Source organism: Lathyrus oleraceus, chromosome 1 (genome assembly GCF_024323335.1).
Source record: "Lathyrus oleraceus cultivar Zhongwan6 chromosome 1, CAAS_Psat_ZW6_1.0, whole genome shotgun sequence".
Classification (NCBI taxonomy): Eukaryota; Viridiplantae; Streptophyta; class Magnoliopsida; order Fabales; family Fabaceae; genus Lathyrus; species Lathyrus oleraceus.
The window spans coordinates 127,512,526-127,530,155 of record NC_066579.1 but is presented as its reverse complement, the minus strand read 5'-3'; the positions used below and the strand labels follow the sequence as shown (position 1 = coordinate 127,530,155).

Below are 17,630 nucleotides of genomic sequence, written 5' to 3'. Positions count from 1 at the left end.
GTTTTGAAAAGAGAGTTTAACTTTGTAATGATTCTTGTACGAATGTATACAAAGTATTTATCTCGTTTAATTTTGAAAGTTGTTTAGAAAAATATAACTGGGCAATGATTCTAGTACGAATGTATACCAAGTGGTGATTTTCTAAAAGATGTTTATGAAAGTGTGAGGTGTGAAAAGTATTTTAAGTTGTGAGTCAGCATTTAAGAGTTACACCTACCCGAGGTCTTTATGGGTTTTTCCTATCCTTATGAGGGTAAAACTGTCCTTACTATTGAGAAGTAAGTAGTCTTATCCTTTGGATGTAAAGGGACATCGTAGGGTCGTCGATTGGTCATCGAAGGCAACATTTGTAAGGATACCTTAACATTCGAAGGGACGATCATCATTTTAACCGTAGGCTACCACAAAGGGTCATCGAGGGATGAAGTCATATATTCGAAGGCAACATTCGAGGGACCATGATGATTTAACCGAAGGGTCTTTACTAAGGGTATCCCCACATTCGCGGGACATGACCGTAATATCGTAAGGCAACAAAGAGAGGGCCAAGATCATATATTTAAAAGCAACATTTGTAATCAGCTAGGTAATTAGAATGAATCTCCACAGAGGTATCCCTCAAATAAAGTGGAATACCTAGCCATCTACCTTCTTCGGGAGTATATGAGCCCTCACAAAATTCAGCAAACAAGTCAGAATACCAAATGGGGTGCGGTCAATAGTTGCACCGAACAAAGGAATCGCAGCAGTAATAATGTCAGGCAAATAATACACAGCTATGATAGAACATGTCAGATAAGCACAAAACAGAATAGAAAAAAAAATCAGCGACTGTCATGTTCGCTACTGCCTCGCCTAGCGAAGGCCTGGCGAACACTCGCTACATGTTCGCTTAGCGATGTACTAGCGAACGGCTGCGGGTTTTGAGTTTAATAACAGTACGATTTCAGTAAGCTCCAAACCCTATGGCATCCATTACAAAAATTACATGGTTAAACTTTCAAGACATCCTTGCATACTTAAATCCACATGCAAAACCTAAGATATATTTATAAATTCAATCATAATGTCACATGTAAACTGGGAGCATAAAGCGGTAGTGATAGTGCAAACCTGTTTGCAATTGAATTGCAACGTTGAATTGGCAGATCACTCTTAGGGTTGGTGTTGGATTGAGTTGGGCGGAGGTAACCTTTGTGCAAATGAGTTTCCTTTAGGGTTTCCTTTAGGGTTACTCTGAATTCTCTTGGTTCGCCTCCAGGGTTTGCTCAGATTGCCTCTGTCAGGGTTTGCTTGCTAGGGTTTTTCCTCTCCCTTTCTGAATGAGGTCTTGGTATTTATAATAGTTTTTTTGACCTGATGGGCTCAGAATGAAGCCCAAAATTTCTGGTACTCGCAAGCTTCGCTAGGCGAGTGGTGCAGCGAAGGGTTCGCTAGGCGAAGGATTTTGCTCGCCTAGCGAGCAAGCCATTTTAAGTCATTTTCTGGATTTGGCCACCTGTGTGCTGGGTCTTTGTTCCTTTAATATCAATGTCTTGAAAAATGAGTTGGAGTGCCTTGAGAAATGTCTTGCAAGGTTAACGGGCAAATTTTGGGGTATGACAATTGTTCATAAAGAAAATTAAGAACCATACTCTATTAGTTCAAGTTTATGTTGAGGATATCATCTTCGGATCAACCAACAAAGAATTATGTGAAGAATTCTCATCCATAATGCAAGGAGAATTTGAAATGTCCATGATGGAAAAGATGAACTATTTTCTTGGACTTCAAATCAAGCAACTAAAGAATGGCATTTTCATCAACCAATCAAAGTATTATAAAGAGTTGTTGAAAAGATTCGACATGGGTAGTTGTAAAGCAATGTCTACACCAATGGGATCCGGAACTTATGTTGATCAAGACGAATCTGGTGTCTCTATTGATATTACAAAGTGTCGAGGTAGGTTCGTTATTATATTTGACGGCAAGCCGTCCTAACATAATGTTTAGTGTTTGTTTGTGTGCTCGCTTTCAAGCAAACCCGAAAGAATCTCATATCATGGCGGTGAAAAGGATTATGAAATATATGAAGGGAACAACAAACGTCGGATTATGGTATCCTAAAGATACATATAATCAGTTAGCAGATATCTTCACAAAACTGCTTGCCAAAGAACCCTTCTTCAAGATTCAGAGAGAACTTGGTATTTTGGACGAACATGACGTATGACACGCATATTCATCACTTAAGGTGCATGCTATATATTCCTCTACCTTAATAAATCTTCACAATTTCATTTGTGAAGGTTCTATATGTGTTACATGTGCAAAAATATGTTTTTATTGCTTTTAATTCTCATTTTTTGCATCCTATAACCGGTTACACAAGGTAAGTAACCAGTTACATTACTGTGCCTATATGTATTTTTGCCTCTGTTTGGTCATTTCTGCACCATGTAACCGGTTACATGAAGTAGGTAACTGGTTACATCATTGTAACTTACATTTTATTTGTTTCTGTTTTTATTTTTTTCACACCATGTAACCAGTTACATGAAGTAAGTAATCGGTTACATCACTGCGTTTTTGCCATAAATGTTGTTTTATATATACCCTCTATATTATTTGGTAAAAAATGTTATATCTTCTTTTCCCCGTCCTTTTTGATAATTCCAAAGGGGGAGAAGAGCTTGGTTGGTATGTATATTGCTTGTATGTTGCTTTTTGTCCAACTTTTATGCAGTCCATATATAAGTAAAGAAAGGCTATCAAGATAGGGGGAGATATCAAGATAGGGGGAGCATATACTCTTGGACAAAAATAACAAAGCTCAAAGGCTCATTGATTGTCATCATCAAAAATGGGGATAATGTATTTTCAAGCTTCTCCAAAATTGCTTAAAGACTTTGTTTTGATGAAGACAACATATTTCAAGAATATCAAAAAGGATGAGCCAAGACAAATTGCATAAGGATCAAAGCTTGCTTACGAATTTCATGAAGATTAAAGACTCAAAGTAATTGATCTTCAACTTATATGGGTACAAGCTAAAACTCTTTGCATTGATATTTGTTAGTGCTCAAAACATTTAGTCAAATGCATTACCAAAACATCAAATACATACCATAAAGACTTACACTTTTACAAAACATTAAGTTCATGTAATCGGTTACCAATATCATGTAACCGGTTACATCCCTGGCAGTAGCAAAAAAACCTTTATATTTGGTCATTTTCAATATGATGTAACCGGTTACATCATTTAAGTAACCGGTTACATGATCGAGTTTTTGAATTTCTGGGCCATAACGTAACCATGTAACAGGTTACATCCTTCAGGTGACCGGTTACATCCTTCAGGTAACCGGTTACACCTGAACTAGTGGCACTTCTTTATTGTTATTCAGTGCCATACGAATTCATATCTCTTTCCCTTGACCATTGCATTGTTCCACTTATATGCAACCTTTCTAAAGGGTATAGAGTCTCCTATATATACTATACTTTTTAGATTTTATCACTCACCTCTTTCATACAAATTACAAACTTTAAATATACAAACTTTTAACCAAAGTGTTCATATATACATCAACTTTCATTGAGATATTTTTCCAACATTGTTACATACATATTTCAGAAAAATACTCTCATATATTCATACACATTGAGCACTAATATTATCCTTGTGATTTGTTTTACTTGAAAGAGAAGATCAATCAAGTGATTGATATATTTCATCTATTCAAACTCTTATACAAAAATTATACTTGTTGTATCTTTGCTTTCTAGGATTGTTAGGAAGCAATATTAGTTACATTGAGAGGATTGTTCTCATAAGGTGACTTAGTGAAAATCCAAGAGAATTGTTCTTGGTCCAAGATGATTTTTCTTGGTTTTTGGTTATTTCTTGTACAAGTTACCAAACATAGTGAAAATCTCTTACTGCGTAAGGGGACTGGAGTACTCTCGGATTGTGAGGGGAACCAGGATATATCCTTGTGTCATTTATCTTTCCGCCTTTACATCTTTCATAAATTTTCAAACCAGAAATATTATTAACTTCATATCATAAAACCGAATAAAATTTTAAAGAACCTAATTCATCCCCCCTCTTAGGCGCACTTCGTTCTTACAGGTGTACATGCAGTCCATACAGCTGCGTCTTCTTCGTTGACTTCATGGTCATGATCCAAATTTAGGTATGGACGCCAAATGAACTGAAATATGAAAGTAACTTGGATTATAAACTTGGTAGAAGAAGTTAACAAATTATAACGAAATAATGAGGTTATTATCCATACGTCTGTGGGCCGAAGGTGATCCAAGAGATTGTGATACTGGGTAATACAGTGTCTAGGACATCTGTTATAACTCATACCACGTGCCGACCATCTGTATCAAAAAGGTAAAATCATTAGTTAGAGATAATAATCGTTAAAGTAAGTAAATATATAGCATTTTAAATAACTTACTTTTGTGCATACGGGAATTTGAAAGGGTTGTTGTTGACGGGCGCTAGGGACGAGAGTCTTGACCAACCCCATGCTTGGAGCAAAACAACACATCCAGAAAAGGTAGATGTGTCTTTGTGTGAATTTTTACACAAAAGAACTATAAAGATAGGTCAGACAAGCGGATCCCCAACTATAACTTCCTATTCTATCTACATGTCTTAGTAAAGGTAAATACATAACATGCATACTAGAACCACTACCTTCGGGAAATAAAAAAGAACCATTTAAAAGCATAATGTAACACCTAGTTTTTATTATTTGGGCCTCTTCGGTAGAATGCTCATCTAAATGTAAACTATTATAATATGCTCTTTGGCGCGACTATGGAAAATTACATGCCTTCCACATTCCTTGCTCCCACGTCATTGCAACATGTGCATACACTCGCCAGGACGCGTACAACCATCTATCTGATGTGTACAATACCGTCACTATCATGAATGTGAATAATAAAAGTTTCTCGGTGCTACCAATGGAGGAATACTAGCCTCCTTACGAAAATGACATAGTTTGGCACAACGACGAGATGCGTAGAAAGAAAAAAGGACGGCCAAACAGCACATGTATCAGGATAGAAATGGATACAACAGATAAAATGATAAGACTATGTAGTATCTGTCGTCAACTAGGACACAACAAGAACAACTGTCCCAATCGAGGAGCATCATCTGGGTCATAATCTTTTTGTAACATTGTATTTTTGTAACCTTCAATTTTTATATATCATTAAGTTTTTGTAGCCAAATCAATTATCAAAAATCACATATCTTCATTCACATCATTCCAACATAATCCATTCACATCAACCGCATATGTATTCTCATCCACCAACATCAACATAATCATTCAGTTACATATGCAAATAATGAATACAATGTACTTAACACCACAACTCTACATGCATGCGGTACCATTGTCCATCTCACTCCTGAATCCACACCATCGAACAAGAGCACACCAATTTGCTACTAACACCTTTAGTAATGCTTCACTGATTCTCATTTGGAACCAACGACTCACTCATGAATCCACACCATCAGACTAGAGCACACCAAAATTGGACTGAAGTTCGTACACCATGATGCATAATTCTTAATAACATGCAATATCACAAAAATTATCACCATACAATTTCCACAATTATGCACAACATCACTCTCAATACACAACAATTGATTATTTCTTTAATAAATAATAAACAACACCAAATTAATTACAAACATTGGCCAAACAGTAGCACAATCTAGGCATAACCTCAAAAATCTGAACCGACAACTTGATTCCACACATCTGGGCAAACGACTCATTCTGGAAGCATTGCGGGTTGCCCGTCACCAAGGTGACACCCGTTAGCCACCCATACCACCTCACCCATCATCCCTATGACACTTGCCCCACAAAATTGGGTATGGGGGACCATGACGGTCTACCCGCCAGGCAGCTGACGCCCGTCATCGCCTCAAAGGTCGTGGCGACGCGATCTTCATAAGGGTGACACCCGTCACCTTGAAGCAGAAGGAATAAACTACATTTTTGCCATAGAGTTTAATTCAGAACTCCGATTTTCCCTTCCCAATCCCCAAATCGATCAACAACATTAGGAAAAACAATATCTAACATCATTACATCATCTAAAATCACAACACACATATAAGTACCAACTCATACCATTTTCACTAACAAGAACACACAACTTCCATGATAAATTAGTACCTGAAACTCATCTAATACACCATACAAATCACGCTTTCACAGAATTCAATCCATATTCATCAATCATTCATCAAAAGGAAAAAAAATTATGGAAAAATCTAATGGGATTAAAGACTTCCCTTACCCAATCGCGCATTCAACACCATATTTTGAGTAGTTCCCCCTTATCTTGGATTTCCAGCAAAAACACTTTTAAGCTCTAACAATGGAGGTTCTCCTAAGTCTTTGTTCTCTTAGCCTCTTCTCTCCCAAAAATCAGTTTTTCACGTACTAACCCTAAAAGTTCTCTACTAACTCATTTTTATTAGAAGTCTAATTCTCCTTAACTAATGATTCCCCCGATGTTCTCACTTATTCCCCTATTTACCAAAGTACCCTTTTTGCCTATAATTTTATTTTAATAATAATAATGCTCATTATTCTCCAATACTTTTTATTCTATTATTTAATTAAATAACTAGAACTATGCTCCACCAACCCAAAACATCATATACAAATACTAACCATTTAACACAATCCAAATACATATAGAATTCGATTTAAACAATTAAATATATGTGAATTAAATAAAATAAATAAATAAATTAATTAGAAAATGGAGTATTACAATTCACGTTTTGTTTGGTTGGTGAGGATTTCATGCGGATCATTAATGTTTCATGTGGATTGATGAGTTGTCAATGTCTTTACCGTTGTTACTATATAGATGGATGACATATATTTGTTACTTAATTTTTTTGTTAAATTAGACAAAAGTTTCCCCCTTAGTTGCTAGCTCGACCGAGATAATATGTCATAAATAAAAAATAAAATAACATAAAATATGCTAAAATACAATTGTTGGAATTCGAAAGGGACGTTGCTTAATACTTTCCCATCGGTTGCAAGCTAAATCGAGGTAATAGGTCATAAACAAAAAAAAGTTGCTAAAATGCAGTTGTTGGAATTCAGGATTCAATGGCGTGTTCCTTGAATACATTTCCCTTCGAGTACTAGCTTAACCATGGTAATTGATCATAAACAAGAATAAAAATAAAATAAGATGTGCTAAAATACAGTTGTTGAGATTTAAAGGTGTGCCCCCTGAATATTTCCTCCCTCGGCTGCCAGCTTCAACCGAGGTAATAGGTCATAAAAAAAATAAAAAATAAAAAATTGCTAAAATATAGTTGCTGAAATTCAACGTCATGTCTCGGGAATACGTTTCACTTCGGTTCCTAGCTCAACCGAGAGAACACGTAGTATTTTTAAAAAAATCAATAAAATTTAGGCGTATTTTAAAAAAAATCAATAATATTTAGGAGTCTTTGGTTTACACCTCGATTATTTATTGGATGAGGTGAAAGATTTGTCATATGATGTATTATTTGTAGTATTGTCTGTGTGTGTCATCTCTCCACAAAAGCAGACAATAACCCATGGTTAATATAACCATATCCAGTCCTACATAAATCTTACAACCCAAATAGCGATAGGATATTTTAGGACAAACAAGACGCAAACCCTAAACTCTAATCTATCATACCTATAAATTTATTTAGGTAATGCATGGATGTCAAATAAAATAAAAGAATGCGTAACTTATCAATGCAATAAAAGAGAACTTTAGAGACACGCAACACAGTTGAGCAGAACTTCAGAGATGTGCTAAACTTTAATGCAATAGAGTAAAAACTCTTAGAATGTTCGAAAAATGATAAAACAAACTCTGAGAATGCAAATGAGTAGAAACTTTGATTTTGCTCTGTTTATAGAAATGAAAATGAAAAGGAAGAAGGAAAGACAAATATACATAAATAAATACGTTTGAATTTGAATTTCGATCTTCGTAGAAAATTCAAACATTAAAATATAAACTAATTTTAAATTGTGTGTTTTGAAATTGAACATAGATATATTAAGACACTTCGAAGTTCAATCTCTATCATTTATGAATACAAATTCTAATATGTGAATTTTTTTTATCTATTACTTACTTGTTTTCGAGAGAATTTATTATATAGTATTAAGTGAGTCTATATTTTAAAATCTGAATTTTAGAATTAATTTTAAAATTTGAAACAAGTGAGAGTGTATTGAATAATCTTATTGTAATATTCTCCATAAATGAATGATATGGGGACCGAAAGCGACAACTTAGAGATATATGTATTGGACGAGGTGAATCACGAAAACGACTTCGTCTTGGAACAGAGCCGATTTGCAATCGAATTGGAGTGGTGCCAACCAGCGATTCTCTGCTCGTACAAGTCTCACTCCCACTTCCAATCCCTTTCTGCTTTCCCATTTGTTCGCATAATCGGTACCTTCAATTCCCCTTTCTCAACTGTTTCCTTTTTATCAGGGTTTGTTTATCCCCAAATTTTTATATATGATTGCAATTTGTCGTTGCTTTTCAATTTACCAGTTCATTTTGTTACTCTTAGCTTGTTTTCGATTAGTTAATTTCGAAGAAGAACTATTTGAATTGGGGGTATGCTATTAAATTAGTGAACTTTGATGTTCATCAGTTTGTACAGAAATTGAGATGCAGAAGTTAGTTTCAATTTATATGGAAAGCTATTGTTTTGAAAACTCATATTTGAACTTGATTTGGTGAACTGTTTTGTCCTTGCTCCACAATTAGGATCTGGATTCATTGTGTTAAATAGAACAAGTTGTTACACACTTTAATTGATCTCGGCTTTGATTTGTGATCGGTCGACTTACATTACAGATTCACCAAATCATTTTCAAATAGTCTTTGCTTTTAATTTGTGATAGGATGGCCAAGATCAGTAACTATGTCACACAGTCATTGTACGGAATCTGAATCTCCGTGATTCTACCTCTATGTCTGAATGGAAAATGCTTCCCCTCATGATAGAAGTTTATGGTGTTGTTTAATCACTGTAGGTGATATGTCCCATCAAAACCCCACTTAAGTGTGTTTGGACGAGAGTAGCACTAGGATGGATGACTTTCTGGGAAGTCCGTGTGTTGCACCTCTTTTTAGCCAACCTCACATAGAGAGATAAAGTTTGGTTGTTGTTTAAACACTGTAGATGATCTCAGTTAGCCAGAAAAACCTTTTGATGTTGTTGTTCCTGTTACTGTTTTGTGGTTCTGACCTACTTGTTTGTTTCAGATTTTATGTGCTGAATCGGTAATTAATTGAATGTACTTATTGTGATTCAGAATGTGGAATTTTGCATCAAATTGTATTGCTGGAAATGCGGGACTGAAAAAGGATTCTCCAAACCCAACTCATTCCACTTCAGAATGTTCTGATGATGAGACCTCTGTCGTAGGAAGAGAGGAAGGGCTTGAATGCCCGGTATGCTGGGAATCATTCAACATTGTTGAAAACGTGCCTTATGTTCTATGGTGTGGTCATACCCTCTGCAAAAACTGTATCTTGGGACTACAATGGGCTGTTGTGAAATTTCCGACGCTGCCGGTTCAACTTCCACTTTTCATCTCCTGCCCGTGGTGCAGCCTACTATCATTCCGTTTAGTTTATCGGGGAAACCTTAGATTCCCTCGCAAGAACTACTTTCTTCTTTGGATGGTCGAGGGCATGAATGGTGATCGAGTAAAATCTCATTCAACTTTCTGTGGGGATAATCAACAAAATTGTACAAGCAGGGGCAATTTAACCTTAGGAGGCCAAGTAAGCCATAGCAACCTTCAGAGGGGGCAAGTTCACCATCCAGATACATCGAGCTCCAGCCAACGTCAAGGTAATACCAATAATTACCTCAATATGGAAAGAGCCCATATATCTCTTCGAAAGTCACTGATTTTCTTTGTCCAGTTGACAGCTAAGTTCCCATTGATCCTTATATTTCTTTTGATTATCTTGTATGCAATACCGGCCAGTGCAGCCATTTTGGCTATGTATATACTCGTTACAATTCTCTTTGCACTCCCATCATTTCTTATCTTGTACTTCTCATATCCTAGCTTAGACTGGCTTGTCAGGGAAATCGTTGCTTGAGATCATCATAGGCTAATTTTACCGCACTCTGTTCCATGATTTGCCACCGATCCTTTAGTCCTTTACAAGCTGTGTCGATTCTCTTCCAACATACAGCATTGCTCAATTTTATATAGTAATATACGACTCGATCTTGAGTTCAGCTATGGTGGAGTTTGACTGGTTGGTACTGGGTAGGTACAAAATCAGTTTTTGGCACTAATACTGTTGATACCAACCAAGACTGTGGAATAGGGTGATGATAATGCCTGTGCCGTATTTCTGAAGGCTAATATTTGTTTGACTCAATTCCAGTTTCACTTGCGGACAATCGCGGTACTTGGTGACTTCATTTATCAATGTCATGTCATGTTTTGTATGGTATGGATATTTCTTATAATTCAGCTTAAAGTTCTATGTTTGTAAATTGTATATAACAACTGTGTTGTTTGGCTAGTACATTTGAAGTACTATCTGCTTAATTTGAGATTGTTTTCTGTGCTTGGCTGCTACAATACAATTTCTGTAAATCTCTAGGATATGCTATATGTTACACATATGGCTGCATAATTGGTATGGATCATGTTTGAGAAGTGTATGTCTCAACTCAAGCACATTACCTATACAGGAAGAAGGCAGGAAAATATTTTTCCACATGAAAGTCAATTCATTTCATGTGTGTCCGCTGCAGTCCAAAATGAACTGTTCTATGCTCATGCAACAAGCATGTTGTTTGCAACCTTAAAAATCAAGTTTGATGGAAGACATAATGTTTGAAGTTAAACTTGCTTTTAATACTGCTGAAAACATCTTTGATTTTTGTAAGACAAAACATCTTTGGTAAAAAGTAAAGTTAGAAGGATTTTCACTATAGTAAAAATGATTACAAATTCCTGCATATCTTCTTGCCAATGTCAATATACGCAACTTAAAACAACACAATATTGTGTCTTTAAAGAATAATGTCAATTGTTAATATTAATATTATTGGATTTATGCCATGTTTATAATATATGTAGAATAAAATAACTTATAATAATTTTATTTATCCATAAGAGTAAAAATAGTAATAAAAAAAACTATGAGCATGCCATTTTATTTCACTTAGTTAAAATATTTCAATTTTAAAAAAAAAAACTAGTTTTGAAGATATAACTATAAATAATAAATACCTTTTTCTTTTTTTTGTCAAGAAATAATAAATACCTTTAAAAAAAAGTCTACAAGGTTGTAGAAGAATTAAGATGAGGTTCATAAACATCCTTGTTGGACAAAATCCTAAGACCAAAATTACACGTGTCAAAACCATATCCAATAATGTGTTTTCACTCCATGCACCCACCACAAAACCAGTGCCTTAGTTTATGACAACATTAACAAAGTAAGAAAAAAATGGTGGCAACAATTTCTGTTTCTTCTCCAAATTCCACACTTTTGAAGAACCCCATCTACTTGAAAGACTCAAGTTCAAATTTTGTTGGTGGTTCTTTAAAGGGTCTTTGCTTGAATCTCAAACCAAGACAACAAAGAAGAGATTCAATCAATTTTGTTGCTGCCTCTTCATCGACAGCCCCTTCTGCAACAACAAGCAATTCTAATGGGAGATTTTACTTCAACATCACTGGTTTTCCTTTTCCACTTGGTCCTTTCCTCAATAGACTCACTATTAGAACTGAGGTTTGTACTATTTTGATTTGTCTTATATTTGGTTTTTTATCTAGGATTCTGTTTCTTGAGACATTAATTGTTCCTTTTCGTTTTAATCACGGTGTAGGCTGTGAAGGGTAGTATATGGCTATTTGAACAAGAGCAGGCCTTAGGGTTCAGCAGTGTTTCAACAAACATTAGAATGACAGTTATCAAACTCAAATCTGGTGGATTATGGGTTCATGCACCTATTGCTCCCACTGATGAGTGTGTTCAGGTTCCATTATGATTACCAATCTCTTTGAATATATACAAACTTGTAATGATGATCTCTTATGTAAAAAAAATGCTACGATATGCTGCAAGAAAATTTCAATGACTTGATCAAGAGCTTTGTAGCACTCACACTTATGATTGAAGTCGTGTCTGGTGACTGACACTTCAGATTGAAGGCCCTGGTGTCTGACACACCAACACACTAAGTTACATTCAATCACTTCTATTTTCTTGAATTATTATCAATGTCTACTTGTTAGTATCGTCTTTGTTGTATGTGTTGGTGCTTCATAGATCAATAGTGATATTTTTGTGAACATGGGAATGTAGAATCCGTGTTATTGATTGGGTGATTTTGTTATACTATCTTAACATGTGATATATTGTTTGGTTTCTTGTAGCTAATAAAGGAATTGGGGGCTCCGGTTGAATACATTGTCCTCCCTACTTTCGCTTACGAGCACAAAATATTCGTCGGTCCTTTTTCAAGAAAATTTCCGCGTGCTCAGGTATGGGTGGCACCAAGGCAATGGAGTTGGCCATTGAACTTACCTTTAGAATTCTTTGGCATTTTTCGTGCTAAAACTTTGAAAGACGAGGATTTATCCACTCCTTGGGCTAGTGACATAGAGCAAAAGGTTCTAAGTTCACCGGAAGTTGGTAATTATGATCATTAGTTTTTGTATATTTTCATACTAAAGTCTTTTCGGATTTACTTATTTGTTTTTGTCTACTAACATTAGCACTTACGACACCGTTTAAGAGAGTTTATCAAAACAACTTATGACATTTCTATAAGCTATTTTAAGCTTATATTCATAAACTCTTCAAGATAGCTTATGAAAAGTCTCATTTGGTTATTGTCTTAGGAATTGGGCCATATGTGGAAGTAGCTTTCTACCACAAGCCTTCAAGGACACTATTGGTTACAGATGCTGTTATTTTTGTATCAAGACAGCCACCTGAGTGTATTAACAAAGAATCCCTCTTAGCATCTGCGAAAAATGGTCTGGCTGTAAAGATTCTTAGTAAAGGAAAGGAAGTGCCTGACGAACCGGTAGTCGACAACAAAAGGAACCTACAAAAAGGTAGCCGTTTAGTTCTCATGTTTCATGTTTTTCATTTTCAATTCAATTAAGCGTGTGTTTGGTTCTGCGGTGAACACTGTTTCATTATTTCTTAAAACGCATTCTTCTTAACCTGTCTTTTTTTTCTTGCAGGATGGGAAAGAATGGTTCTACAAATCTTGTTTCTCGGTCCGTCTAATCTTTTAGAACCTAATGCTAGTTTTGAACAGATGTCGGAGAAGTTGATTGTTTCACCTATTGTCAAGACTCTTGTCTTCAGTAAAGTTCCAGAAAAGGTAATCTTATATATATAAGTACTTATATGATAAGCGCTTATATGAAAAGATTTTGATTTTGTCATACGATGATTCAGGTAAGAGACTGGGTCTATAGCATTTCGCGAGATTGGAAATTTAGAAGAATCATCCCAGCTCACTTTGCGGCACCAATAAACGCAAGTAGGTCTGATTTCCGTGCCGCATTTGGATTTCTAGACGAGTTTTTGGACGACCGGTACGATACTTGGCCTTCACTTTCCCTTCTGTTCTCATCAATCAAAGGAAAAGCAGCAAGCTATTTTCCTCCCGATGACATGAGGACGTTATCATCACTAGACCAGTTTTTGGTCTCAGTTGGAGCTGTCAAGAAAACTGTTTCAGGAAGGAAGAGATAAGAACATGACGATATGATCATTTGAAAATTGAAAAATTGCTTATAGTTTTTGTTAATTTAGGAGGTTGATTCTTCTTAAACAAAATGTAAATGTTTCACTATGGAATAATTTTGTTACAGTAGCTGCAACTTGGTAAATGATACATTATGCACACATATGTTGTGCATGTCATATATCAGACATAGTTGCTAGCTATGTGATATAATTGTTTTACTTTTTCTATGATTTCACAAACACATATACTTCACCACATTTTTCTTCAAACTCCAATATGTTGTATTAAAATGCTTCAACAAGTTATAAGTATATGATCTTATTTAAGACTGACAAATTTGATGTTTTGTGACCACACCTTGTACAAGTCAAAGACGGCTCCGACAATTTTAAAGTCAAAACACGAAAGTTATCAAATTGGAATACCATGGTTTGTGTGGTAAGCAATGAGTCTCTTACCAAATTGGAAAACCATGGTGTAAGCAATGAGTCTCTTAAGTATGTGATAGAAGTTTGAATTTTTTATTCATGCAAATGAAAATTCATTATTTGGGGGGAGAAATACTTAAATGTACTTCATATCAAATTTGAATCTTATTATCGTTACATTGCTTCAAACTCAACAATAAACCAATATGGAGGAGTTGGGGGTTTTAGGTAAAACGATGTATAGACCAAAAGGATCCATCCTTTTTGTTTTTTTAGAGTTTAACATTAATATTCACATTTTTTTAAAAAGAAATATCATGCTGAAGTGCACTTTTTTTTTGGAATTGTTTATTTTTAAGTGGTGGAAAAACACTATAAGAATTTAAAAATATTTCTTTGATTTTTGAAATGTATTTTCAGTCGTACCCTTTCACCCAAGTGAGTCTCACTTTATATTTTTGTTAAAATTTTGTTCATATGCATTCCATGCATTCCTCACTGAAACATGTTCATTGTGACATAAGTTGATTCGAAGATGCATCTTTATATAGACAAAATTCAGAGATGCATTTCGTATTCACATCAAATAATAATTTTTGACTTTGTTTTAGAGATACATTCATGAAATTGACGATGTATTATAGTTAGAATATCATATTAAATTTTATAAAATTAAACCACACACTTTTAAAATAATATGTAAATGTATGTAAATTAATAAATCTGTAATACATATAATAAAATCAAAATAAAATACAATTGATAAAGCGTTCTTAATATAATTACTATATACAAGTGCATATGCTAGATTCAAGTTCCCTTGTTTCTACACTGCCTCCTGAATTGTAGTACATGCAATGTTTCCTCTATGATGCCATCTAGAATGTTTTGCGCCTCAGAGCCTTCTGAAAAGATTCTCCTTTCTATATCAGTCTGCGTCATATCAATAATATGTTGACATCTAGGCAACATATTAACAACATGATTTGTTCTAGCCTATTTCTCATCTAATATCTCCCGATGAGATGATCTAGGTGGATCTTCAAGAGTATTCAATGTCATAATTCGTTATGAGCTATGGTACTTCGTGCCTCATCCGATATCAGATGATTAAGATAATGATCAAATATGACATCTACATGTCTTCGTGCCATAGCAAGAGGAGCAAAATCGGAGAGTCCTTGGGAACAAACTGCATGTTATCGAACTTCTGCATGACCCCTCAAGAATATCTAGATACATCAGATACGAAATACAAGTCAACCATTTAGAGTAGAAGGCTATGTCGTCCAATAGACACGTATGGCGATGATTTATGTAAGACTGAAAGTGTAGACATACTGTTACTAAACGGTCAAGATACACGCTGTATGGCTTCGTCATCTGATTCCCTCTAAGCGGAATGAAGCCAAAAGCACATGACATATGCTTAGTGTAGGTCAGAGCACATGACCATATGGATATACGTGAGAAGTGTTGGAGGATTTAGGTCTAAAAATGGTACATATGAATTATTAGTAATGATGTAGCACAAGTGTTTTGAAAATGACTCACAAGCACTAAAATATACAGATATATTACCTTCAACAGTGTGTAACTGCTTGCCATCTGTTCCTTCTTTCATATACAATCTTCAACTAACTTGGAGTACATGTAGATCAAACAAGCGCCCCCGTTGTACTCATGAATCCACTCCAAGTAAATGAAGTATCTCAGGTAAACAACATCCACACAAATGACACTCTTGTCCACAAAAATGGACGCATCAACCAAACACAATAGGTATGTACTATGTTGCAAGATATGCTCATCATCACCTGTGGTCTGTTCTGCCACATGCAGCTGTTGTGTATATAGTCTCTCCAAGTCGAAACCTGACAAGACATCCTTGGGTGACATCTATCTCTAGAATGACACCCCCTGGGTTAACTCCCAAATAGGTCTCCATCATTTCCACTGCCTTTTCTCTGTTAATCCTGGCGTGGTCTAACAATCTTCCTCTGATCGAAGGATGTAGCAACCATGAGACATTGTTCAGTGTGATGGACATCTCACCATGTGAAAAATGAAATGATGATGTTTCCTAATTCCATCTCTCTACAAACGGAGGCAATATACCATGGTTAAACGTAGCATAATCGATTTTGCACAAGTCTCGCAGTCCAGATAACTGCATCACAATCTAAAACTACTGCTCAACAGGATGCGACAAACCTGTAATATTATGGCCATGGTTGATGCATTTTAAAGCATCATATTCCTTGAAAAAAATAAATTATCGTAAAAAACATTGAATATTTAACAAATGTGTTTCAAATAATGAATACAATTAAATTTTACCTCTTCGTCCCACACATACTTGACAATATGGTCTGGATAGAGAGACAACAACGACAAGTCGGACGTGAAGGAGAAGAGCGATCCAAAATGCAGCGGAATTTAAACAAAATCTCCTTTAGTGATCCTTACGAATGGGCATGACCAGTGATAGAATCATTACCTCTTGTGACGATCGAAACCTTTGATGCAGATCTACAGAGCGATCACGAACGTTGAATAATGACAATGCCTCTACTCACTCCACACAAACGGATTCCTTCAATTCTCAGTGCTAGCTGCTACGTATGAAGGCTTTGAGTGAGAGAGAGAGAGAGAAACAAAATTGCAACTACACAAATGCTTCGGCACAAGGGTTCTATTTATAGAACCACTTGTGTGGGCTGCAAGCTAAAAGGCCCACTTAAGTGTATGTGACCCATATCTTATAATATGCCAAAATCACTTAAGCGCATGATACCTTACCATATTTCGTATTCTACTTAAGTACACCGTATCTTATGATGTCCTACAATTCACTTAAGTGCACCGTACCTTACGGTGTTCCTTAGTTACTCTATCTCTCATCAATCCATCCTTTTGTATGCGACCCTGTAGGTTTTCGCGACATTGACAATTATATTAAATCGTGTATTTAACATAATAAACAGTGAGTGGTATCTAGCAACACATCACTACTACCCAAGACACGAAAATGTCATGTGATCTGGCAAATCCTTTTGTGATGATACTTATGTGTACAATTACCCTTTTGCCCTTATGTCTATATTGAACACAAGGCATAGACTGTGTCATCCTTGTCCAGTTCAATATTGGGCCCATAGACATTTATCTTGTTACGCAAGATGGAAAAATTCCATCTAGGTCACTCATGTCCCTTAGCATGCGTCGTGGAGTACCCATCAAGTGTCTTTATGGTCATCCAGTTACCGACAATGTTTGATCAACAATAAGGCACTCGACTCTACATATAGGGTCCATAGTGGTTTCAGGTCGAAGGGTGGTATACACCATTATCACCATGAGAATAACTTATGACA

At 35.7% G+C, this 17,630-nt stretch overlaps 2 protein-coding genes across 3 annotated transcripts; both read left to right on the top strand.

Annotated features, from left to right (window-relative positions):
• The first annotated feature begins 8,280 nt into the window (after nt 1-8,280).
• On the top strand, nt 8,281-10,654 carry LOC127121675 (uncharacterized). Of its 2 annotated transcripts, none has more exons than XM_051052129.1 (2): nt 8,281-8,554; nt 9,387-10,654. In XM_051052129.1, exons 1-2 carry the CDS (start codon nt 8,316-8,318, stop codon nt 10,186-10,188), a joined length of 1,041 nt encoding a protein of 346 aa, XP_050908086.1. In that variant the 5' UTR covers nt 8,281-8,315; the 3' UTR covers nt 10,189-10,654. The 2 variants fall into 2 exon arrangements, with proteins under 2 accessions (XP_050908086.1, XP_050908090.1); XM_051052133.1 differs by having other exon boundaries at nt 8,337-8,511.
• Nucleotides 10,655-11,499: 845 nt separating this feature from the next.
• LOC127121668 (uncharacterized) lies at nt 11,500-14,080 on the top strand. Its single transcript, XM_051052122.1, has 6 exons — nt 11,500-11,844; nt 11,942-12,091; nt 12,492-12,750; nt 12,960-13,178; nt 13,311-13,453; nt 13,531-14,080. Exons 1-6 carry the CDS (start codon nt 11,560-11,562, stop codon nt 13,828-13,830), a joined length of 1,356 nt encoding a protein of 451 aa, XP_050908079.1. The 5' UTR covers nt 11,500-11,559; the 3' UTR covers nt 13,831-14,080.
• Nucleotides 14,081-17,630: the final 3,550 nt, after the last annotated feature.